This window comes from Pimephales promelas, chromosome 11, assembly GCF_988280905.1.
Source record: "Pimephales promelas chromosome 11, fPimPro1.hap1.1, whole genome shotgun sequence".
Taxonomy (NCBI): domain Eukaryota; kingdom Metazoa; phylum Chordata; class Actinopteri; order Cypriniformes; family Leuciscidae; genus Pimephales; species Pimephales promelas.
Genome location: NC_142779.1, coordinates 22,580,285 through 22,605,652, shown reverse-complemented (window position 1 = coordinate 22,605,652; position 25,368 = coordinate 22,580,285). Strand labels below are relative to the sequence as shown.

The following is a 25,368-nucleotide window of genomic DNA, read 5'->3' as shown; positions in this document are numbered from 1 at the left end:
TCTCGTAAGAGAACGTCTCAGTTACTAACGTAACCTTTATTATCTCTAGAAGAGGGAACGAGTGTTGTGTAACCCTGCTGTGCTTGTGCTACCATCTGGTTTCGGTTCATCCTATCGAGCTCTGGCTTATATAGGTATAACCCACACCCATTTGCATAGGATGTGACGACTGAGGGCGCCAGTGCCCTCATTGGTGCTTACATAACGAGCAGTCCCTCTGGTTGCAGCAGTTGCTGCAGAGCAGCCAATAGGCATGCGAGCTGTCTCGTTTAGGTCTGCTCGCTCCAGCAAATATGTTAATACAACTTATAAGGATACTTTTTGGCTTCAGTATTCTCGTAGCGTAAGCTAGCTTACGAAACACTCATTCCCTAAATGAGTTACATCATTAATCGAGATGTTTTACTGTGGTATTTGTAGTTAAAGCAACCACAACACATACACAGTAGATTTACTGTGGTATTCATAGTTAAAGCACAGTACCTCACCATACACTTGCCATGGTGTTACCACAAGAGTCACAGCACTTACCATGACTTTAATACCTTTTTGTAATGTAATTGTTATTCAATATTTTTTCTGTCTTGCTGTTATTTACAGATCACCCCCCCCCCCCTCCATCTCCCACAACAACCTTTAATTCAAATTTTAAGAGGCCATCTCTCGCAAAAGCTAATGGGAGGCTGAACAAGTCCTTCACAGGTAATGTTGAACACGTTTAGTTATAACTTATTTGCTTTAAAAATCATATTCTTATTTTATGTGTTATTACAGTTACTTTCCTTTATGTCCTTCTCTCAAATATTTTGTAGACAGATAATTTTTTAACACTCTGTCTCAACATGTTTCTCTTTGTTTCAGCTGAAAAAGAAGTGCTGTCAAGGGTTTGTTAAATCTGTCTTTGTGGAGAGGGACAAATTCAGCAATCTTGTGCATATACGGAGAAGACAAAAAGCTTCAAAGGTAAACATTTCCAATAGTATGTCTGTGTTGGTTGATTGAACATTACTGCAGTTACATTTTGCACAGCATTTGATGTTTCTTAAACTTTTTTTTTTACACACCACACTGCCCCATCAGTAAGAACCCCTAATAAATTGTCATGTCGAAGGAGTAATAATTCATACAATTGACCAAGTCAGCAAATTCATATGATATTGTACAAGTGTACTCGTACACAATTCTATGACTTTTACTGCTGCTGTCATTGGCCATTGCTCAACTCTCGTGCAGAGTATGCCCATTGTAAGTAGTAGGACTGTTTATATCAGAACTTTCATATTACGGCAAGTCCACTGTATTAGTTAATCTTTACACAATGGCGCTGTCTCTTCTCATTCCAACAGTACATGATATCTTTCCACATGTTGATTTTATTGACTTTCATCTGTTTAAGAAGCAAGCAGTGATGTAGTACTCGAGACTCGGACTCGTCTCGAGACCATATTTTAATGGTCTTGGTCTTGTCATGGACTCGTGTGCATTTGGACTCGGAATTAACTCGTAATCGAAAATTATTTTTTTAGGACTCAGACTTATTCCCGAGTCCACTCGAGTTCAATTCAAAATATTTTTCATGATTATTAATGTATGTTAATAAAATATTTCTTTAAATTGATTGACACGCCCAGTGATTGGTGATTTTCTAGTGCACAACTGAGCATGACAAATTGTAATTACTTTTAACACCACCTACTATGTGGCCTTTTTACCCTAAACTGATCATATTTTTTAAACTCTAAGTAAATTCAGTAAAATAAAAAAAAAGGATTTCTCTAAGTAAATAAAAGTAAATTAGGTTATCAACCCTCACTGGTCTCGGTCTCGACTCGGACTCGACCGTCTCTGGTCTCGGACTCGACTTGGAATCGACTCTATATGGACTCGGTCTTGACTCGGACTCGACTCTCTCTGGTCTCGGTCTCGACTCGGACTCGAGTGAGGTGGTCTCGACTACAACACTGGAAGCAAGAGTTTAGAAATGCTAGTTTAAGTTTTAGAGTCTAAGCTCTATTTACGCTAAGGAATAGAGAGAGAGAGAGAGAGAGAGAGAGAGAGAGAGAGAGAGAGAGAGAGAGAGAGAGAGAGAGAGAGAGAGAGAGAGAGAGAGAGAGAGAGAGAGAGAGAGAGAGAGAGACAAACAGAGAGAGAGAGAACAAACAAGCATGCAAATGGAAATTATCACGGCTGGAAAAATTATCGAGCTCATTTTTTATCGTATGATTAATTTATTTATTTACTATTGTGACAGGCCTAGCCATCAGTATCATCAATGATTCTAAAAGGAATTTTATCAGTGAATAATTACTTACATTCTGGTCTGTTACAAACACAAAACTGCAAAGTAAACAAGGGGCAAACTTCATTTCTTCATTTTTTGGAAAGAGCTGCACACCAATTCTTTAAACATATTTGTGCTTCACAAAAAAAAAAAAGAAAAAAAAAAGAACAAAATATGGGATTGGATTCTTGTTTTAGGGTGAGCTATCCCTTTAAACCATTCTCAAATGATTTATTCCTCCATCATAAGCTCTGTGTCCGACACTGATGAAATGTGCACCCTTAAAGAGCATATTGCAGGTAAAAAAAAAATCGAAATTTATAGATAACCTTGTATGAAAATACCATATGAAAAGTTAATGCAGGATTTAAAATGTTTTAAAACAACATAAGGGCACTAATTTAGAAGATAAAGTGAGCGTTTCTTGGACTGCTAGTAAAAACGGCTTTTTTTTCAACGTCGCGTCATTTGACGTCATAGCAGGGAGCCGCAGCCTCGGCTCAGTGAGAGCAGGCTGGTGTTCAGTGAGAGCGCTCGTCAGTCAGTGTGCTATCGTTAGTTTTTGCATTTTAATTTATCATCGTCATGATAAATATTGTGTTTGTGGAGATTGCAAAAACTCCAGCCTGTCAGGACTTCAAGATCGAGTCCACAAGTTTCCATTACAATAAAAGTGACTGTGCTATATAGCCTATCTTTCGTTCCTGGTGCGGTTTGAGCAGGTGAAGAGACGGGATTTCTCCTCTCGGCTCGGAAAACACGGTCGTGTGTAGCGTTCACTTCAGATCAAATGATTAGCATCCCGGCAATATGATGGAGTTCAACATGGTATGCCGAAGCAAGAATATTGATCGTCGTATACTACCAATGGCATCAAATAGTGTTATATAGGTAACTTAGTCATGTCATGCCCTAAATAAAACTTGTAATTGAAAAACAAAATTGGTTGTTTAAATACTCAAACCTTTAATGTTCTGTTTATGTTATAACCAAGGTGAAAAATATGTATTAAAAATTTACCCGAGTATAGCCTATGCTTTTAGTATAGAAATATACTCAAGTAAAGTTTTTATACATTTATTATAGTATATAAATCTACCCTAAACATACTAATGTCTGCTGGCCTGTTATAGGATCATAATAATCTGTACAATATTGTGAGCACAGTGTATATCGTTAGCGAACGTGTATACTATAAGTACGTCTCTCACCTAAAAGGCACCTGTCCTGTTCTCCACTGGTTCTCCTCACATCACAGCTCAATTTTTCTCTGACCATTCTGTCTGACATTATCCTGGCCTGTCCCTGATCTCTTTAGCATAGCAGGCTCATAACTTTATGGCTTGATCCGTCATACGAGTATTTCCTCAGCGTCCGAAATGTCATTGCGATTCATTGTTTTCCTGTTGTGTGAATCGACCGCTCTCCCGCTCATTGCGTCACGCCCGCCACGCCCATTTTCAGACGCGGAAGTAAAATTTTCTCACAAAAACGACTGCAGAAGCTTCTGTGGCGTGTTTATACGTATATTTTAAAGAAAATCTAGTTCCTACATTGTTTTTCTATGCATTGACTCGTTGGGTCCTCTAACCTGCAATATGCCCTTTAAGAGTAACCATTAGCAATGAATCTCACAGCTGCACGCTTGCAGTTTGTGCAGTATTGATTATACAATATACATCATGTCAAATAGAGTCAATTTAATCGAAACATAAATGAGAACACTATGGGAATAGATAATGCATAGAAAGCGCATGGGAATAAGTTGACCTTTGCAGTGAGAATGGACAATAACAACCGCGCAGTGCACAGAAAAATGAAATGCAATAACTAGACCCAAACCGTCCCTTTGTTGGAGATGACGGTTTCCCTCAAAGAAACTCAGTAAGCATAGATAGTAGAAAGTTGAAAGGCATGACCTCAAATGTAATTGACCAGATTTCTAGGTTTCCTAAGAGAACTTCCAGAATATCTGTATGGTGCTGAAATATAGATGACAGTGAATACATTTGCCTATCCACAAGCATCTGATCAGTTTAGAGGAGGGCAGAACATTCAAATCCTTAGGGTCTCTGCGTCTCTTTCCTGTCCATCAATTCTACCTCTCTGTTTGATTGCAGTTGATGGGATGTCTGAACGTCTCAGACACAAGACGGAATATGAAATCAGTTTGGCTAATCAGTCATAAAAGTGAAAGCTGCCCAGGGAGAAGAAATGGAGCCAGAATGCATGCAAACATGCATAAGTTAAGAGCAAATGAAAGCTGACATTGCCATGGGAACCATGGTGCATGTCTGAATGAGAATGCATTGCCATAATGGTGGAATAGATCAGCAGATTTTTTCAGCCAAACCCTAAATTAACTCTGCAGATAAAGGTAGGATTATATAATCCAAAAATTTGTCACATGATATGATCTCGTTCGACAACTTGCATATTGTTATTAGGGGTGGCAGTGGCTCAGTGGTTCATGTAGGTTGTCTACAAACCAAAAGGTTGGTGGTCCTATCCCCGGTTCCACCTGACCAAGTGTCGAGGGGTCCATGAGCAGCTCCCGACGAGCTGGATGGTGCCTTGCATGGCTGACACTGCCATTGGTGAATGAATGGGTGAATTCGAGGCAAAATGTAAAGCACTTTGGTGGCCACAGGACTGTTGAAAGTGCTACATAAATGCAGTCATTTTCCATTTATGCTTTGCAAAAGATTCTGGTCCTTAGTCAACAAAAATTTGCTATAAAAAAACTAAATTTTACAAATATTAGGTTAAAGGGATAGTTCACTTTAAAATTAATTTTTGATATGTTTTAGCTTACCTCAAGGGCATCCAGGATGTAGGTGTCTTTGTTTCCACAGTATTTTAGATTTTGACATTTTTTCAGTCAAACCGTTCTTGTCTGTCAGTCATACACTAGAGGCTAAGGTGGTCCACCAAAGAGCATGCACAGAGAAGTCAAAAATAAACATGATTTAATGATTCGTAAATGTAAGTACACATTGATGGCCTAAGACACGAAACGAGCGTTTTTTCTGAGAAAACGTACAGTATTTATATCGTTTTTTCCTCGTGTAATCACAGTGACGTCCAAGTGATCTGAATCAGTTGTGTAATGTCCAACTGAACCGAACTGAATCAGTTAAATGTTACGCCGGAAGTGATCGCTTGTGTGTGACGTCACTCAATATTTACACGGAGATTTTGGAAGTTTCTATTTAGATATACCGAAATCGTCTTCCATTGCGGTTTCCCGTATATGTAAATATGTTTAGTGAAAGGTAAAACTTCCGAAATCTCTGTATAAACAAAGAGTGACGTAGGCGCGCAAGCTAATGTGACCATATTTTGATTACCAAAAACCAGGACACTCGGCCCAGCAAAAACATTGGCCAACTCAAATGATACTCGAAGGTTACTCAAAGATACCTTATTAATTTCAATACATTTAAAGTAGGTTATGCCTCCTCTGTGTGGATAGAAAAGTGTTATATTGTTATATGAAAACAGGACACGTCCTGGGAAAACAGGACAGTTGGTCACCCTAGCGCAGACGATCACTTCCGTCGCAAGCGCCCGTGCCGTCAGATCATTTTGTCATGGCTATGATTACAAGAGGTAAAAACGATATAAATACTGTTCGTTTTCTCACACAAACCGCTCGTTTCGTGTCTTAGGCCATCAATGCGTACTTTCATTTATGAGTCATTAAATCATGTTTAATTTTGACTTCTCTGTGCATGACTGATAGACAAGAACGGTTTGACTGAAAAATGTCAAAATTGAAAATACTGTGGAAACAAAGACACCTACATCTTGGATGCCCTTGAGGTACGCTAAAACATATCAAAAATTAATTTCAAAGTGATCTATCCCTTTAAATTTAATTTGTTTGTGGTTCCACACATTGGAAAAATTAGCATCATTGAGATGGTACATTATAATCATACAGTAGGCCTGTACATCTCTACTGCTTGATTGTTTGTCAGCACAGCATGTAAACAATTATACAGATCTATATAAAAATATAGATTTCCAACTTTACCTCTTTAAACTCATATAAAGAGATAGATCTGTAGAATATAAAGCAAATCTCAATTATTTGATTATATCAAATGTAAACTATATTATCGCCCAGCACTAATCTGCAAAATGCAACTATAAGGCATGAAGACAATAAGGTATTTTAAATTTAGATTTGTACTGTGAAACGTGCTATAGAAGTACAATTTATTTAAACTTTTTTAAATTTTTAACATTTAATAAAACCTGCTAAAAACTGCTAAAAGGAACTTCAAGGTAAAGTGACCTTGGTTTTAGCAAGTCAAATTTGCTCTGGTATTTTAAACATTAACATCATGACCATTTTTTTTAAAGGTGCATGAAACAATATATAGTGATAAGAGCCATAACAAATGAACCAACCAAGGAATTCTCTGTTCTCTATTGATTTTTAATAGGAAACAATTTTTAACGAATTTACACTTATTCTTATAGCACATGAAGGCATGTGTTTGGCACTGCTGTTTCAGTGTGGATGAATCGAATGTTTTGAAGTACAGCTATAGCTGTTTGTGATCAGCATAACAGAGAGGATTTGATTAAACGGTTGCTTTGCTTAAGTTGTTAAGCCATTTAAACAGTTGTTTTTTTATGTTAAGTCAATTTTATTTGTACAGCGCTTACATTGTTTCAAAGCAGCTTTGCTGAAAATCTACATTTAAAATACCTTAATAACTGCCTGTCAAACTGTATTTTCATACAGCACACCCTGCTCACACAAACATCACACGTCATCAGCGCGTTCCATGAGGCTGTGCAGTTATATACAGTAGCCAACTTTTACAGTTCCTCCTGAACCAAAACAAGCGTAGTGAAAAAAGTAGGCTATTGGCTACTTTGTTGTATTTTAAATATATTCCCCCTTTTCAATACATTGCAAATATATTAACAAAAATGTTACTATCTTTAAATATATTAAAACTATATTAGCATCATGCTTTTATCTATTTTGATAAACTTAGGGTTAAGTTTATACAGAGTCTAGTTTGAATGTTGTGATGATATAGACAATCAAACAGTTGAGATTCACATATAAAATGTTTCCTTATTTTTACCAAGCATTAAAAACGAAGAAGCATTACCAACGGCAGGTTCATGGAGGGTAAATCCAAGCAAAATAAGCTTTGTATTTGCTTTTTAATTGAAATAACTGGAGTTGATAAATTGTTGCCCTGCAACCCAGCGCAAGTCCAGTCTTCACCACAGAAGTAACTCCTAAAAGTCCAAACTTTTCAAATACAAAACAGAACAGAACAAAACAGAATAGAAAATTAAGCACAAACAAGCCCCCCTTTTCTCACTTCACTCAACCTTTTTTTAAAGTTTTTTTTTTCTTTAATTGGTTTTAATTTAAACATATTCTTTCCAGTCCCATGCAAAGCAATCTTTTATGTAGAAATTAATTGAGTAGAAATTATGTAGAAATGAATTAGGTTGCATTTCCAACCCGATCTCACGACCAAGTCGTTCGAATTCGACGAATGATTAAAAAGTGGCTAATTCGTAACAATTCATACGACCTCACTCGTACGAATTAATACGATTTTGCTAAATCGTACATATTTTACGAATTGGCCAATTCGTATGAATTCGTACGAATGACCTACCTCTTACCCCGCCCCTAAACCTAACCATCACGTGGGTTTAGACAAATCGTACGAATTAGTACGAGTGAGGTCGTACGAATTAGCCACTTTTTAATCATGCGTCGAATTCGTACGAATTGGTCGTGAGATAGTGTTGGCATTTCCTCATTTTACTTGAAGTGAGCAAGCAGACAAAAATGAGTGTTTAGTGTAAAGTACAGTACATGCTTATATTTTATTCATAGACGTATCTTTGACAGGTTCATAAGATCATTGATAAGGTTACAAAGGGTATAAAACAACAGCTGTATGTACAACAAAAGCAAGCACATGCGGGTCTGTTGATTCATCCATCATCATTTTCCTAATGGATTTAGGCAGTCACCCATATTTCCACTGACAAAACTGTGAATTCATTACTCATGCTGGCACTTCCATCATCCAACCAGCCACACTTCCACCCTCAATCAAAATGTAAACACCCACCATAAGCAATGGCTCCTTTTTGATATTGACCAGGCAATTGAATATTAATGTGTTGAATAAAATGTATTGAACATTGCTGTTGAATATATTTTGCCCACTGACAATCTGTAAGAAATATAATGACTCTGGCTAGCACTGCTCAAACTGAGCACATTCATCTTTCCCGTTCTCATTCGATATTTCTTTATTTTGTTCTGCATGTTGAGGGTAAACATTTCCTAATAATTTTTGTATTCATTGCTCAGGACATTCTTAGCTTTGAGCAGTTTGGCTGCTGGTGATACAATTTAAAAACCTGCCAATTGGCTAGAGAGCGCTTGTAATGTATTTGAGTTGATGTTAAAACACCTGATGGCCACTAGAGGGCACTCCCCGTGTTGTGGGTGGTCAGTGGTGGAATGTAACGAAGTACAAATAGTTTGTTACTTTACTTACAGTACATTTTTCACGTATCTTTACTTTACGTAAGTATAATTAATTTGTGCATACTTTTTGCTTTTACTTCGTTACATTTTGCAGCAATTATTATACTTTCTACTCCACTACATTTCTACATTTTCTTTTGCATTTTCATTACATTTTCTTATCAGTTTTTCCCCTGCCAAAACGTAATCTGACCCTCCGTCCACTGCACGTTTGTCTCACCAGTGACGTTTGGTTGCCATAGATATATCAACCCGGTCACACTAAATGCGTCTCGCACACAGTGCGTTTATCGTGCAATTTATACGTGAAAATTTGTTTTTTTTTACGTGCATAGGAAACGCACCGTGTGTAATATACGTTTGGTTAGGATTATGGCAAGCCAAGAGGTTCAGAATTACACCATAAATCAATCGCATTTACTGCCAAACATAGTTATTAAGATATAGTAAGGATAAGCATGGTGTGTATGTTGCCTAATTGCAAGCTTGTTTCAGAAATGGTGACAACTATCGTCAAGTAACATCGTCATCTCATGTTGAACATGTTTCGGGACACATCGGTTTCCAGCAAACGCAGGCTGCACCAACACTATCTCACGACCAATTCGTACGAATTCGACGCATGATTAAAAAGTGGCTAACTCGTACTAATTCGTACGACCTCACTCGTACTAATTCGTACGATTTGTCTAAACCCACGTGATGGTTAAGTTTAGGGGCGGGGTAAGGGGTAGGTCATTCGTACGAATTCATACGAATTGGCCAATTCGTAAAATATGTACGATTTAGCAAAATCGTATTAATTCGTACGAGTGAGGTCGTATGAATTGTTACGAATTAGCCACTTTTTAATCATTCGTCGAATTCGTACGACTTGGTCGTGAGATCGGGTTGGCTGCACTGTCCGCCCCATTCAAAATGGGAACAGGCTGCAGTTCAGTTTCCGCCCACCCAGATTCAACGGGGTGGTCTGGACTGTAGTCACCCCAGTGCAGGGTCGGATATTGGAACCGGAAGTAAACTCCCTGCTGGCAAAAGAGGCTAAAGAACGTATTCCTCCACTGGACAGGGAGTTACTTCATATTTTACAGCCGCTATTTCATAGTTCCCAAGAAGGATGGGGGGTTGCGTCCGATAACAGATCCCAGGCACCTGAACCGCTCTCTGACGAGATTCAGGTTTAAGATGCTCACTATTCCCACAATCATGAGACAAATTCAATCCGAGAATTGGTTTTTCACGATAGATCTAAAGGACGCATACTTCCATATATCCATGCTTCCATCTCAGAGGAAGTTCCAGAGGTTCGCGAAGCGTACCAATATCAGGTTATTCCGTTCGGCCTAGCTCTCTCCCCCCGCCAGTGGTGGAATGTAACGAAGTACAAATACTTCGTTACTTTACTTAAGTACATTTTTCACGTATTTTTACTTTACTTAAGTAGAATAAATAGTGCATACTTTTTACTTTTACTTCGTTACATTTTGCAGCAATTATTATACTTTCTACTCCACTACATTTCTACAACTTCTGTTACATTTTCATTACATTTTCTGATCAGTTTTTCCCCTGCCAAAACGTAATCTGACCGTCCGTTCGTTGCATGTTTGTCTCACCAGTGATGTTTGGTTGCCATATAGATACATCAACTAAATGCGTCTCGCACGCAGTGTGTTTATCGTGCAATTTATACGCGAAAATTTGTTTTTACATGCATAGGAAACACACCGTGTAATATACGTTTGGTTAGGATTATGGCAAGCCAAGAGGTTCAGAATTACACCATAAATTAATCGCGTTTACTGCCAAACATAGTTATTAACAGCCCATTCTCACCCCCAAGGCGTCACTTAACTGACGCCTTGGGAAGCATTTGGACATGCTTCAATATCTGACGCTTTAGGCGCCCTTTAGCGTCAGTTAGATGACGCCCTAGGATCGCGTGTACCCTACCCCCACCCCACACCTAAACCTAACCGCGTCCTCTAACAGACGCTTTCCTTTAGCGTCAGTTAGATGACGCCGTAGGATCGCGTCATGTGAGTGACGCTAAAGGGCGCCTAAAACGTCAAATATTGAAGCATGGTCAAAGGTGACGCCTTGGGGTGAGAATGCGTTGTTATTAACATATAGTAAGGATAAGCATGGCTTATATTGCCTAATTGCAAGCTTGTTTCAGAAATGGTGACAATTTTTTTTCAATCATTATTGAACATCATTATAGGAGTATTAGGTTGAATGAGTTAGAATTAAATGTTTTATTAATCATTAGAAAATAGTCATTAAGAGAATCAATTATTATACAAGTACTTTTACTTTTAATACTTAAAGTACATTTAAAATCAGGTACTTTTTACTTAAGTATGGTTGTCATTGTGTTACTTCTACTTTTACTAAAGTAAATATTTATCTGGTGGTTATTTGAAGAGTTCAGATGCAAAAGCCTCTAAATGCCATTTGACATTTTCTTCTAAAATGACCATTTTTATCAAGCTTGTATATTCAAGTTCAGTAATTTCACTTAAATGACAATTAATAGGTAATCTTCATTGCCATTTAAGTAAAATTACTGAACTTAAATATACAAGCTTGATAAAAATGATCATTCTAGAAAAAAAATTTCAAATGGCACTTAGAGGCTTTTGCATCTGAACTCTTCATTTGTACTTTTACTTAAGTACTGAGATTCAGTACTTCCTCCACCCCTGCCCCCCGCACATTTACCAAAAGTATGGATGCAGCTCTAGCACATCTGAGGCTCCAGGGCATCAGGGTGCTCAACTACATAGACGACTAGCTGATTCTGGCTCAGTCACAAGAGCAGGCGATTCAGCATCGAGAAGTTGTTCTCGCCCACATCCAAAATCTGAGGTTGAAACTCAACAAGAAGAAGAGCATGTTGACACCAGCCCAGAAAACTACGTTTCTGATTCAACGGGGTGCACGTTTACACACGTTTACACAGTATTTTGGGTGCCTGAAAATGCAAGCTTTTGGAAACGGGTTTCAAAGTACAAGTTTTTGAAAACGATCACCGTGTAAACAACAAAAACGCGAATCTCTGAAGATGTTGACATCATGCTTTCATTCATAAATTCATACATCATGAAGTAACACTTTAAGGCGCTATAGAATATATACTTGAAATAAATAATTTAAATGTTAAACAACAGAAATGTTAAACAACCAGCAAGATGTGATGCAATGTGTCATGTGTGTGACAGCCTACATGTGCAATAATAGCAGACATAATACAAATAAATAAATAAATGAAAAAGGTAAATCTCAGATAGATTGACAAAGTGAATTTTAAATTGATATAGATTAAATATAACTACTCTTTAAAGAGGGGTTGAGGAGGAAATGGAATATCTTTCCATTTCATCACTTTTTAGATGCAGTGGTCAACACAGTAACTCTGTTTGCTGAAACCAACAAATTACATCAATCAATGGACCAAGAACAGTTTGTTCACTCTCAGTAATGCCACAGGCAATGAATGCACAACAAACATTACAGTCTCTGGTGCTGAAAATAAAAATTGTTCTTTTCAGACATAATAACTGACTATTTCCATTGGTTAGGGCCATGATCATTCATCTAGTATGTGCACTAAATTATATTAACAATTACAACATTGTGTTAAACACATTTTTGCAACATGCTCAATTAATTTTCCTCCTTGTAGGAGGTCAGATAATTGTTAGCAAACACAGTTATTTCAAACAATACACATATCAAAATATAATGAATTTAACTGTGAGAACATATAAATATTTTATATTTCAGTCATTGCTTACAGCTTTGTGGGTAATGAATGAAACATACTGTGCGGTTGTTGGCTTAGTGGAGTTTGTATAAGAATGCAATAATTATACAAAGACAGAACAGAAAAAAAAAAAAAAAATCCAGACCGAATAAAAAGGACAAATACATCTTACACTACATCAAGTCTGGAGGGAATAAATCAAATAAAAATAATCACTAATAACCATCAAAGACAAAGTATTCGGGCCTAGACACATCAACACATTGACTCATAATAAAACATAATGCAGTTTGTTTTTAGTCTTTAGTCAGACATCATCTTCTGAAATGAAGTACATAAATTAAACTGGAAGTGAGAAAGGATGTCACACAGCAATATCAAATATATTCAATGTTTTTTTTTTTAAGTTCTCTTACGAGAGGTTCTCTCATACTGTGTACTATCTTACGATAAATTGAGTATAAATATCTTGGCATCATTATTGATGATACTTCTGGCTCTAGCATAACTCAACTAAAGAAAAAAATAAAAATAAAGTTTGGGTTTTGCTTTAGAAACAAGTTTTGTTTTTCATTTAATGTAAGAAAGAGGTTAGTTTCTGCTACTTTTTTGTCTGAACTTGATTACGGTGATGTGGTGTATCAATTTGCTTCTCGTCTTCTCTCCTCTTTGGATGCCATCTATCATAGCACTTTGAGATTTATAACAGATTGTAAACCTCTAACTCATCGTTCTCTATTGTATAACAGAGTAGCCTGGCCCTCTTTGTCCAATTTATTTATTTATAAGGCTATTCTGGGGTTGTTCCCTTTATATCTAAACTGTCTAATACATAAGAAAAGTATTCGCGAAATATTCCCTCCGGTCTGAAAATTGTTTTACCCTCTCTGTTCCACTTGTAAAAACTGAATTGGGAAAAAGGGCTTTCATGTATGCTGCTGCTGAATAATTTCAAAATTATTATTCGGTCACTAGAAGAAGATGATGTGCAACTGTTTTTAAGAGTTGTAATTTTATATTTGTAGGTTATTTGTAATTTTGTGAGTGCAACTGCTGTCCATTCTTGGCCAGGACACTCCTGTAAAGGAGATTTTTCTGGTTTTTCTGGAGACTATCCTGGTTAATTAAAGGTCAAATAAAAATAAATAAATAAAAAAATATGAAACGTGTTGCGGCTGCATGCAGACATAGGCAAGACGGCTTGCTTGCTTATTGGCTGTACTGCAGCAGCCTATTGAGAAAGGCCCTTGGTGACGTCAGATCCAATACATCACCTCCCGCCTAAGCGGACATTGCCTGGGGCTATAAATATAGCTCGTTGGGCTGATATAATCTGATTTTGCACCTCTTCAGCGAAGCTCATGCATCACTGGATCTGGAGTGAAGAAGTCGCACCGTTTGAGAACAAGCCTTCTGCGGGATGAGCCTCTGTATCTGAAGCCTTCATCTTGCTGCCTTCCAATACCTGCTTCGCTTTCTTGCGTTACATGCCTGTGCAGCCTGCGTGCAATCGGCTGGATAGATGTTTCCTTCAAAATGACCACGTCCCACCACCTTCTAGGCCTGCACCTTTTCTTATCTCCAGAAAATATTTTTCTGGGCACAGAACTGAACTCGCTGTCTATGACAGCGCGACTGTCGCCAGAGCGCAGACTGGATATTCAGCGCATCACGAAATCCTTCCACTGGGGCACTATAGTCCTGCTTGCTAAAAGCGCAAGTGCCACCTCGGGCATGGGCCTCCGGTCTTTTTCGCCTCAAGGTCAATCAGAAATTCATCACAGCTCTGAAACCTTGGAGAGCACTCGACTGGTACCAGTCAGGTGTAAACCTGGGGACATCCTCAATTGTAAAACTGGTGTCCACAGATGCCTCCACCTCGGGATGGGGAGCGCTGCTCGAGAGCAAACCGTTCTTTGGCTAGTGGTCAGAACGAGAGAAGCTTCTACACATAAACTGTATAGAAATGATGGCAGTCGACGCTGAGGCATTTTTGTCCATGAATAAAAGGTCACCACATCTTGGTCCACTCGGACAACATACCAGTGGTGGCCTACACAAATTTCCAGGGTGGCATCAGGTCCGAAACTTTTACAGGCTGACGGAACGCCTCCTGGTCTGGGCTCAGCACAATCTGCGCTCACTGAGAGCAGCACATGTGCCTGGTCATCTGAATTTGGGACCAGACAGACTGTCCAGAAACAATGTTCCAGCAGGAGAATGATCTCTGCACCCACAAACGGTCCTACTGCTGTGGGAGACATTCGGCAGAACGCTGTTCGCGTCCCAAGAAAACGGTCACTGTCCGAAGTTTTTCTCCAAGAGCAGGGATGCGCTGGTCCACGTCTGGCCCCGCTACCCACTCTATGTGTTTCCCCCTGTCTTGCTCCTTCCTCAGGTATTGAAACAAATCAGGGAAGACAGATGCTCAGTGCTGCTTGTAGCTCTGCTCTGGGAGGGCAGAACCACATCCGCACTCAAAGTTTACGTGGCGGCCATAGCGGCATTTACAAAACCCGCGACTGGCCAATCACTGGGGAAGAACGATCTGGTCATTCGCTTCCTATCTGCTTGGTTAAGGTTAAGGCTAAGAGGCTGAATCCTCCCAGACCCCACTCAGTCCCCATGTGGGACCTTTCCACAGTTTTGGAAGCCATTAAAAGGTGTCCAAATCCACTCTTTGGACATGAAACATCTGTCATTCAAGACAGTGTTTCTTATGGCTCATGCTTCAGTGAAGCGCATAGGACATTTACAAGCACTCTCAGTAAGCACAACATGTATTGAATTTGGGTGAAATGGCTTGAAAATCATACTCAAACATAGACACGGATATGTGCCTAAATCCCTCAACACACCGTTCAGGGCTCAGGTTATTTCTCTGTCTGCCCTGCCGGTTTACAACTAGGAAAAAGACTTCCTTTTCCCAGTCAGGAGATTACGAGAGTATGTGTCGCATCAAAACAGAGAGAGGCTTGAAGTGTCCTTTAGGGGTCAGAGCGCACTCCACAAGAGGCATGGCCTCGTCGTGGGCTTGGTCTAGCAGGATTAGCTTACAGGATATCTGTAGTGGGGGTGTCATGATTCTCCAAATCCTCAATTAGATTACATTTTCGATTCTAAGGTAACGGTTTGATTCGATTCTCGATTTTTATCAATCGGCCAATCCGGATGCTCTCTCTTTCTTACATGCGCTTCATGAGGCACACACGCAAGGTCTCTCCCTCTCTGCCGTGCGCAAAATACGGTTTGGAGCACAGTTTTTTTCTGTCTCGGCATGCAAGCTCGCTTTCGCTCGAAGATTTTAACTAATTTGTGTGCATCAGGGAGCCTCTAAAAATATGCAGGAGACTCCCAGAACTTCCACGAGACTAGGATGTCTGCAATCTATGGCTTTTTTGAAGCGCGAATGTTGTCAACATAACTCAATGGAAATCCAAAAAACTTCCACACCTGCGACTTCAATGAAAGAGGAGGTTGTTCTATTTCTGTCGATGGATCTTCTGCATCTACAGTTGCTATGCTATATTTTTAAAGGCTGTAGCTAAGTCAGAGGAGGTTGACCTTAGACTCGCAGCACTTCAACACGCCTGTTTTTTCCGCTTGGCAAGCCAAACGGACGTGACATGGGGGGCGTGGCAGCATCGACGAATTAATTTTAAAATTTTTTATTTTTTTAATTTCGATCGATTTAGGTTTAAAATCGAAATCGTGACACCGTTAATCTGTAGGGTGGCAGGCTGGGCCTCCCCATCTAGATTTATAAGGTTTTATAACCTAGAGGTAATACTGCAACCGCTTGAGCACCGCTCGCTGATCAATAAAATTACTCCATGGGCAGAAGTAATACTCATACTGTTACACAGTTCAGGCCAAACATTTTCTGCCCGCACTCTGCAACGCACTCTGGTTCACTTCGGTGATGAAAAACCTGATTATATTAGTCCATCGAGATTCTATTTATAGGCCCAGGCCATGCCCGCTTAGGCGGGAGGTGACGTAGTAGGGCGCGAAGCGCCCCCATTGGATCTGATGCCAAGTACCTCTCTCGATAGGCTGCTGCAGTTGCCTGCTGTCTTGCCTATGTCTGCATGCTGCCCCAATACACTTTACATTCATTCAAAATTAAGGAAATTTTTTGGGCTTTAATATGTCGTGGAAATAGGTTTCCCCTAGCTTAAGATATTACTCAGTACTCGTTCCCTCTTCTAGAGAGAACCAAGGTTACGTTAGTAACCAAGTACGTTTTTTTTAATTTCCAAAAAATTGCAACATTTTTCCAGACACCCTGCTGTGCCCTTGTGATGTTGAAAGTGCAAAGTTTCCAGTACATACAGTAGCTTAAGATGTATTTTTCATTATGTGTTTTCTATGACCTTCCTTGTAAGCGGTTGCGAAATAGTGTTGCTTCAGAATACATTTGACTACCAAAGCCAAAGTTTTGATGAAAGTAATTATACTATTCAGGACAAGTATACGAATAGTTTTGGGACTAGAGCACGGTTTTATGCGTTGTTGCTGTTTGCAGTGTACTTGGGGTAAACAGCCACATGTGCTAGATCCCTTGTACATGTTAAACGAGGAATAAGTAAACCTTTTTCATTTAGCCTATACCACCAGCATTGTAACAATACACATCGGGTTTAAATTTACGCATTTGGCGGACACTTTTTCCCAAAGCAACTTTCATTGCATTTCAAGGTACACATTAACATTCACATCAGTCCTTGCTGTCCCTGGGAATCGAACCCAAGACCTTCGTGTTGCAAGCACCAATGCGCTAATGTTTGAGCTACACCCAGTGATAAATAAAATAATTATTAATATTACAGTATCGCCTAATATTAACAGGCTACTAGTTATCGGAAGACATTTTCACTACATTCGAAAGCTTTTGCCTTTTGCAAAACATTTGCTTGTAATGACTCCTGACCGTTCAGTTTTTTTTAGGTGGATTTTATGTGTTATATATTAATTCACTGAGAATTTAATTATTACCAATGCAATATTGCAATAACACATTTTGAAATTAGCATAAAAAATAAAAAGTAAATGTGGATGCAACTTAACATAATACCTTTCCAAAATCAGGCACTTTTATTGGAAAATGTCAATTGTGTGGAAAAATTAGATGTTGAGATATTATTTAAACACCATTTAAAACATTGACATTCAAAGATTTGAGGCTTTCTCCTTTCAATAGATTGGAGAAGTAGGAGTTGTACTTGAAGGAAGGCCACAGATTTGTAAAAGGGGCATAATTCATAATTAATATGTTAGCTTTAGTGTGAAAGAATAGCGTATCGCTTTGTCTGTTATGAAATAAAATAAAAAGTTAATAAGAAAAGACCAGTCAACTCTTTTTAAAATACTGTTTTATTAATTATATATATTTTTTTTACTTGTTATGCAAGGCTAAACTTTTAATGCTACAATGAATGAATATATATATATATATATATATATATATATATATATATATATATACAAAGGTGAATTCGAAGGTGACTTGTTAGCTTGGTTATCCGCCAGCAGCTGCACGTTCACTGAAGTATTTGGGTCTCTCTAGTCTTTTTAAAGTTTTGACTTGTATTTTCCATTAATGTCGTGCATGGGCCTGCAAGTCACTGATAAGAGACCACCTGAAGTGATACATATCTGAGGAGCATTTCAGATGTGGGGATCAATAAGCTCTGATGCTGGGCCCACACAGACCCATCATGCCCACTCACGTCATTACTAAGGGCTTGTACAATGAGCCCATTGACAAATTAGGTCTGTGTGATCCAGTGAGTGACAGGGCAGGTTAAAGGAACAGACAAATGCTAATCTAAAATCAAAATGATGCCATTTCTCCCAGAAACAATCTACTACATACCTACCAAAATCAATAATGTAGAGCTTGATACACTACACTAAAGCACAACCAAAATTCGAGATGCAAACTAGGCTCATTGGAAAATTGATAGAATATATATAGATAGATTGAAAATTGACGCTAAACCAGTCACATGGATTACTTTAATAGTGAACTTAAAATGTAATAGTTTAGTGAACAGAGAACATATAATGTAAAACATGTGGTTAACAGCTTGTTTCAGCAGTTATTGGGAAAAAAAAATGTCATGTCTTCAGAACAAAGGTTAACTAGATAAAGATATGTTATAGATATAGATTAAAAAACATTAATCAATAAACACAAGAAAATATTTTTATATGATGATTAACCATAAACAGGAATATTTTTTTTCTTTGCAATATGCGATTTATTTCTTCTACAGCACAGTGAAGTACAGAAGTATAAAGAGTCAGAAAGTTTACAGTAAAACTCTGACGTCTCATGATTTTGAAACAGTTCAAATAATACATTAAGGCATTTATTCAATGTATTCTTTTAGTTCTCTGATCATATAAAGCACAAAGAAAGCTATAAGATTTGATCTGTGTAATACTGCTACATATTTTTTGGTCCTTTTCCAGAGAGAATAGCATGTGGGTAGTCATATGTTATAGTTGGTCTGCCTACACTGTTCCATAAAATATGATCAAATACAGATTTCAGTTGAAGAAAAACTTTGACAACTTTTGAAGATATAGTCAAAGAAGCAGCACATTAACAAAACAGCTGGTGTGAACATATATTGTTGCTTTGAAATGCAATGCTTTTTCAAAGGTTTTCAGATTTTTGAGGAGACTGTGAGGGAATCAACCAATGCTATAACACAGAATGTTTCAAAAGTTCCTGTATTGCAGAGGAACTTGGATAAAAGCTTTCATGACGGGAATAAAGATGAAATGAACCAGATGGTCATAATATTTCTTTAAAGCTATGTGGTTCTTGTTGGAAGAGCAATGATATTTTCTCTGGAAGCATCCACAGTAAATATATCACATACAGGTAATGCAAAATAAAAAAATTAAAAATAAAAATCCACTATACAAATTGTGTTTGCTGGTAAAACATTGATAACAGTGCAGACATAGAAAACATTACACAGAATATACAATATAAAACAGACATATACAATAAACGTTTCAACTCAGACACAGTAAAGACACAAAACAATATCACAAATATAATATAAAGTGTGGTCAATGCCTTCCTCTAGAGTTATTGCATTTGTGGGAATCTGCAGCCAAAAACAATTCTTCATAGTGGGTTTTATCCTCAGGTTCATTGCACTAAAAGAAAAGAAGATATTTTCTTCTCTAATGGTCTCAAAGCAAGCTGCGACCCTTGGCAAGCCACGTCTCTGTCTTGCTTTTGCAGTTGATGGCAGTTGGTGGAATAATTAATTCTGGCAGAAAAATCTCTCAGTGAGACATACTGCACTTGGAGATCTAAATTCGGCCAACTTGATTTTTCTCAAAAAGACATTTCTGGAAAGTGACTTGTTGCCATTTCACACAGGAATAGCTTCCGGATACTGATCATGAACTCATGTGGGAACTTATTTTTCCGGTCAAACCTCAGCTACCTGTGAACATGAGTCACGATGATGCAATTATTATTTTACTTTGAGAAAGGATTCAAATCAAAAGAAAACGATGTCATGAAAGTGCTAACTGCCCTGATGGCACCACTGGACACAGTCCCAACTCTTCAGCAATAAAATTAAATAATAATCTTTGTGTAAGTTGCTTGCAAAAATTATTGTGCCAGTTGGGTGGTTATTAAAATAAAATAAAAATAATGTTTTGACACAGAAAATATAAACAGGAAAGACTTATTCAGCTGCTGGGGGGAAACTTGTTTGCTTAAAATATATTTTTTTTCTCACAATACAAAATGATTAACCACACAAATTAACCAGTGTCTATAATGAATAGAGCCATTAATTCAGTTCCAACAGTACAGACATGGAAATGATCGACAGACAAAGAAACTGAAATAAAATAATATCATTAAGACCGTGATGACACACATACATAGCAGAAAAAGACCATCCGGCTGGGTCTAATGGGGCTATGCTAATTAGCACAAAAATGACAACTGTATATTATATTGCACTGATTCGATCTTGTTTACATTTACTTCAGACTCGACTGCTATTCAATATCTGTATTTACATTAATCTCCACCCAAAATAATTCTTTTGGTGATCACTTTACTTTTGCAACATGGTTGACCCTCAGGTTTTAAAGATCTGTAAATAATTGACATTGTGAAAAGAAAGATAAAAGAGAGATTGTGAGTGTGAATACCTGCATCCGTCTGTATGTTATTGTGAAGCTTGTTAGTTCTCTTACGAGAGGTTCTCTCGTATTGCGTAAGCTAGTTTACGCTACGGGAAAGATTCATCTTTTCTGAGATATAGAAGCCAAAAAATTTACAAAATTTACAAAAAACAGTGAAGTCATCACCTCATTGCAGAGAGGCCTATATAGCTTTCAGTAGAAGCAGTTTTATTTAAAAGAATTCACGGGGCAAAGATTTAAAACTAGTTTATATGCTCCCAAATATATTTTTTTTTTAATCTTAAAGGTGGAATACCTAAGATTTTTGCATTAAAATATCCCAAAATCACAAGGCCAGTGTTATATATTTAGTTAAGATGATAACTTACAATATTCCAAATGTTTCAAACAATGTTTCAATCGCGAGAAAATTTAGATTTTAACCAAGGAAACGGGGCGTGTGAGCAGGGGTGAGCTGGGAGTCGCCAGTCAATCGCGTCATACCTCGGTTTCCGCTCGTACTACGTGTAGTCCTAAACAAATGCGGAAGTTGTAGTTGTGCGTTAGCATCTATCAAGCAACAAACGTCAGCTTGTTTTGCGCATTTGTTATGGAATGGAGCACAATTATTCTTTTCATTTATTCTCGGAATGTGAACTGTTGGCTGTAAACGGGGTCGCACACCGGACGAGAAGCGCCGTGCCACATCTAGGACAACTCCAGGTAACACCGGACGCGCACTTTCTCATCAGTGTATGGCCAGAAATATTGTTATGTTTAATGACATGAATGGAAGATAACGTCTGTTCTATGTTATTGTACTGTACAATTAAATACAATCGTTGCTGAGTCTGCATTCTGAAAACTTTACCCGATCATCATCCGTTAACTGAATCAATTGAGAATCTCACCTGAAAAATCTAATAACATCAGCTATTGTTATTCAAGCAGCTGATTTCTGTAAATGAATGCAAAACTAATGCATATTGCAGCATAGGGCGAAGTCAGGATTCATTAGCAACGATTTGAGACAAAAATAAGTCACTTCGTCCAGTGAGCTCGTACAGTAACATCTGTGATAACTAATTTACTTTTAAACCTGACTTTTCTTGCGGTTGTTTCAGTTTAATGAAAAACAAGCATGTCATTAAACGCAACATTTATAGAAATCGAACTTTACCTCATCCATTACAACTAATTTTCGATTCCCGTCTGACTGATTTATCCACCGTGGAGTTGAAAACAACAGTTCCCATCATTCCGCGTTCCTCCACGGCGTCATCAAGCAAAGCCGTTGTTGTTGTTTTGAATGTAGCGCCCTCTAGCGGCATCTAAATCTTAGGTATTCCACCTTTAACTATAAAATATACACCTAAGTAAAAAAGGAAATAAAAAATAAATAAATTAAAAAAAAATGGAGAGTTTTAGTGCGAGCTGATATGGGCATGTCTGCTTCATAATGCAACATTACAAAACAACCTTTGTGGGCAAACGTTGCCACCACGCCTTGCTCGCGATTCTGGAGCCACATTTTAAAAACAAGACCACCAATTTCCGTGAACCAATCGATTCTGAACAGAGACTGTCAGTATGTCTAAGGCATGGACACACACACGGTGGATGCGCTGGGCAGACTGAACAGGCTGTATAGGCTACATAATACATTAGTTATCGAAATGGCCCCTCAATCGTATTTCCAGGGTAGCCATTGACAACAATTTCCGACTTTCTGACTTTTGGGGGCGCTATGACACACCTTCTGAAAGTGTACGGAATCTCCTGATCAAAACACAGGCAAAAAATAAAAAAGTGATAGTATATGTGGGCTAATGCATTTGTAAAATAACGCGATCATCAACATTTAACAGCCTATGAATCAAAACTGCCTAATGTTACCGAATAAAATGTCGACCCAGGAAGGACTGTGAAGCTTTGGAGAAGTTGATGGATCGATCTACTCCGTCCATGTATTGATCATAGTTCTGAATCCGATCTGGATGTAGCCTTTGATTAAACTTAGTTTTTTTTTTTTTTTTGGAAACTTACCCACCGTCACGTGTTGATAAAAAAATAATACATTGAGCTTTAGAATTGTATTTTTTTTTTGTCTATTCTTTCTTTCAGTACATTGCGTGTTCTGATATTCACACAACAAAATATTGTAGGGGCCATTAAATGTTTGTGAATGCTAAAAAATGCCGCCAGTGACTGGTACCTTTTTTTCTTTTTTTTAAACGTTGATGGGAAAAGAGTTCAATGATGGCTCCACCATAGATCCTGTTATATGGCCTCATGATTTTGGCATTGTTTCATATAGTTATTTGTCCAAATTGTATTTCAAAAACTGTATATAACCAGGGGTAAATATTTAATCACAGTCTTGACTGGAGCACGTTGGTTTCTCTGTCCGGCACGATTTGGTCCTCGATCTCCTCAGGCAGGGCAAGTAGTTCCCAGTGGTGTCACGGAAGTCTCTGCGGAGAAAGATGTAAAACACAGGATCCAGCAAGCTGTTAAGGCTCAGAAAGCCTCGTGTTAACTGATATGGCACAAACACAGCCTTCTCCCAAACGCACGCATTGCTGTGTATCAGCAGTCCGACGTACTTCACACAGCCGATGAAATGATAGGGCCCCAGCACCGTGACAAATACAGCCACTAGAAGGGTGAGCAGACCCCTGATACTCCTCTTATCCTCGGATAAAAGCGAGTTGATTGCCATCAGTGAGCGGACGGTCTCTCTGTGGAGACAAACAATGAAGCTTAGGGGTATGATGAAGGACACAAGCAGAGTAATCAGCCTGTAGGTGATGAAACTGCCCTCTGAGGGATACTTCTCGATACAAAGAGTGTAATTTTCCTGCTTGGGAAAGAGCTTGTCAAATGCGACGGTAGGTGGCACCGCAATTAGTATCCAAATGGCGAGTGCTATCCAGGGGGCAAACCTCAAGTTACGCAAATGCTTGAAGCTGAGAGGTCTGGCGATGGCCAGATGACGCTCTAGAGCGATGATACACATGAAGAAGATGCCGGCGTAAATGCTAATGTAAAAAATCAGACCCGTAAACTGACAACTCCGGGTTCCGAAGCGCCAGTAGTGTCCGTTGGCATAGTAGTCTATCCATAAAGGCAAACTCAGGAGTTGAATTAGATCTGCGATTAGCAGGTTAATGACGTACACGGGTAGAACGTTCTCTGATTGGATTAGTTTGTAGAGCCCAAAAAGCGCCAACAGGTTCAAAGGGATGCCAATGATGAAGAAGATTCCATACAGGATGGGAAGGAAGATGCCGTCTTGACTGAAGTCGATTCCGCAAGCATTTCCCAGAGCTGATGGGACGCTCTGGTTGTTGAGGGCACTTACATCGAAGTGGTTCTCCATATTTTGGCTATGACGGAATGGTATTCTGTTATTTACATGGTTTTGAAGCATATATTTACAAAACAAATAAATGTATGTTTTCCTACTGACAAGCATTTATGTAACAGTTTCATCTGTAGTATAAATAGATTTTGCAGCATTATGCATGGGGAATAAACATTTACAGAACAAGTATTTCAAAATCCTGTAGGGGGAATTCACTAATAATGAATTGCAGAGTTTTAGTTCCCACTTCACATGAGGAATAGTATACAGAAAATCAGGTAATGGCACAAATATGCCAAGAAACAAGTTGGAATGCAATTTGCATTTTATTCTCTTAACAGTTGCTTTTATCTAAAGTGACTACCAAGTCATCCAATCTATGTATTTTTAGAGTAACATACTTGATTACTTCAATCAAACCCCTTTGGCAAAGCGCAAATGGATTGGGGTGAGATTGCTGAATCTATATATACAACTCATCATTGATTGCAAGGTGCACTCCACTCGTGTCTATTAACTAAATGTGCTCCTCCCAAATTTTGTTAAGAAAGAATAATTTAATTTAATGTGGTACAGCATTTCAGCACATTTAGTTACTATAGTTACCAGCATTGTGGGTGGTTTGTGGGAAAATAAAAGTATTTACACAAGCGGCAAAACTGTTTAGTGAATTTGCTATTGTAATATCTGATATCTTAAATCCAAAGTATAAATATGAATAACTAAATAAATAACTTACGCTAAAGGTTCCGATTTACCAATTCACCGCATTTGCCACAGGAAAAAAAAATATGAAGACTTCACACTGTGACTTCAGAGTGAATGAGCTCAGCCACAGATGCACATTACCACGGGACAAACCTCGACTCACGTATACATAAGGAAATGTGTCAAGAGGATGTGATGTAACTTATTGCAGAGGCTTTACCGACATTTGACCAAACATGTCTAACCAAAAAAAAAAATTTTCTGTGGCATTATAGAAATGCTCAGTCAGCCACACTTAAATATATGAAGAGTTCAGATGCAAAAGCCTCTAAATGCCATTTGCCATTTTCTTCTAAAATGACCATTTTTATCAAGCTTGTATATTTAAGTTCAGTAATTTCACTTAATGACAATTAATAGGTAATCTTCATTGCCATTTAAGTGAAATTACTGAACTTACATATACAAGATTGATAAAAAATTATCATTTTAGAAGAAAATTTCAAATGGCA

The 25,368-nt window shown here is 38.2% G+C and overlaps 1 protein-coding gene and 1 long non-coding RNA gene across 2 annotated transcripts; one reads left to right on the top strand and one right to left on the bottom strand.

Annotated features, from left to right (window-relative positions):
- Window positions 1–600: 600 nt before the first annotated feature.
- On the top strand, window positions 601–19,961 carry LOC148977176 (uncharacterized). The gene is made up of 3 exons (XR_016145559.1): window positions 601–702; window positions 862–963; window positions 19,776–19,961. It is a non-coding gene; the product is annotated as an uncharacterized LOC148977176 (long non-coding RNA).
- LOC120463002 (G protein-coupled receptor 4) lies at window positions 19,764–24,999 on the bottom strand. Its single transcript, XM_039651782.2, has 2 exons — window positions 24,888–24,999; window positions 19,764–24,170 (listed from the first exon to the last, which is right to left on the bottom strand). Exon 2 carries the CDS (start codon window positions 24,161–24,163, stop codon window positions 23,150–23,152), a length of 1,014 nt encoding a protein of 337 aa, XP_039507716.2. The 5' UTR covers window positions 24,164–24,170; window positions 24,888–24,999; the 3' UTR covers window positions 19,764–23,149.
- Between the last annotated feature and the right edge of the window lie 369 nt (window positions 25,000–25,368).

Bases quoted from the DNA above. Each gene is read 5' to 3' on its own strand.
- LOC120463002 (XM_039651782.2), bottom strand. From the start codon at position 24,163: ATGGAGAACCACTTCGATGTAAGTGCCCTCAACAACCAGAGCGTCCCA.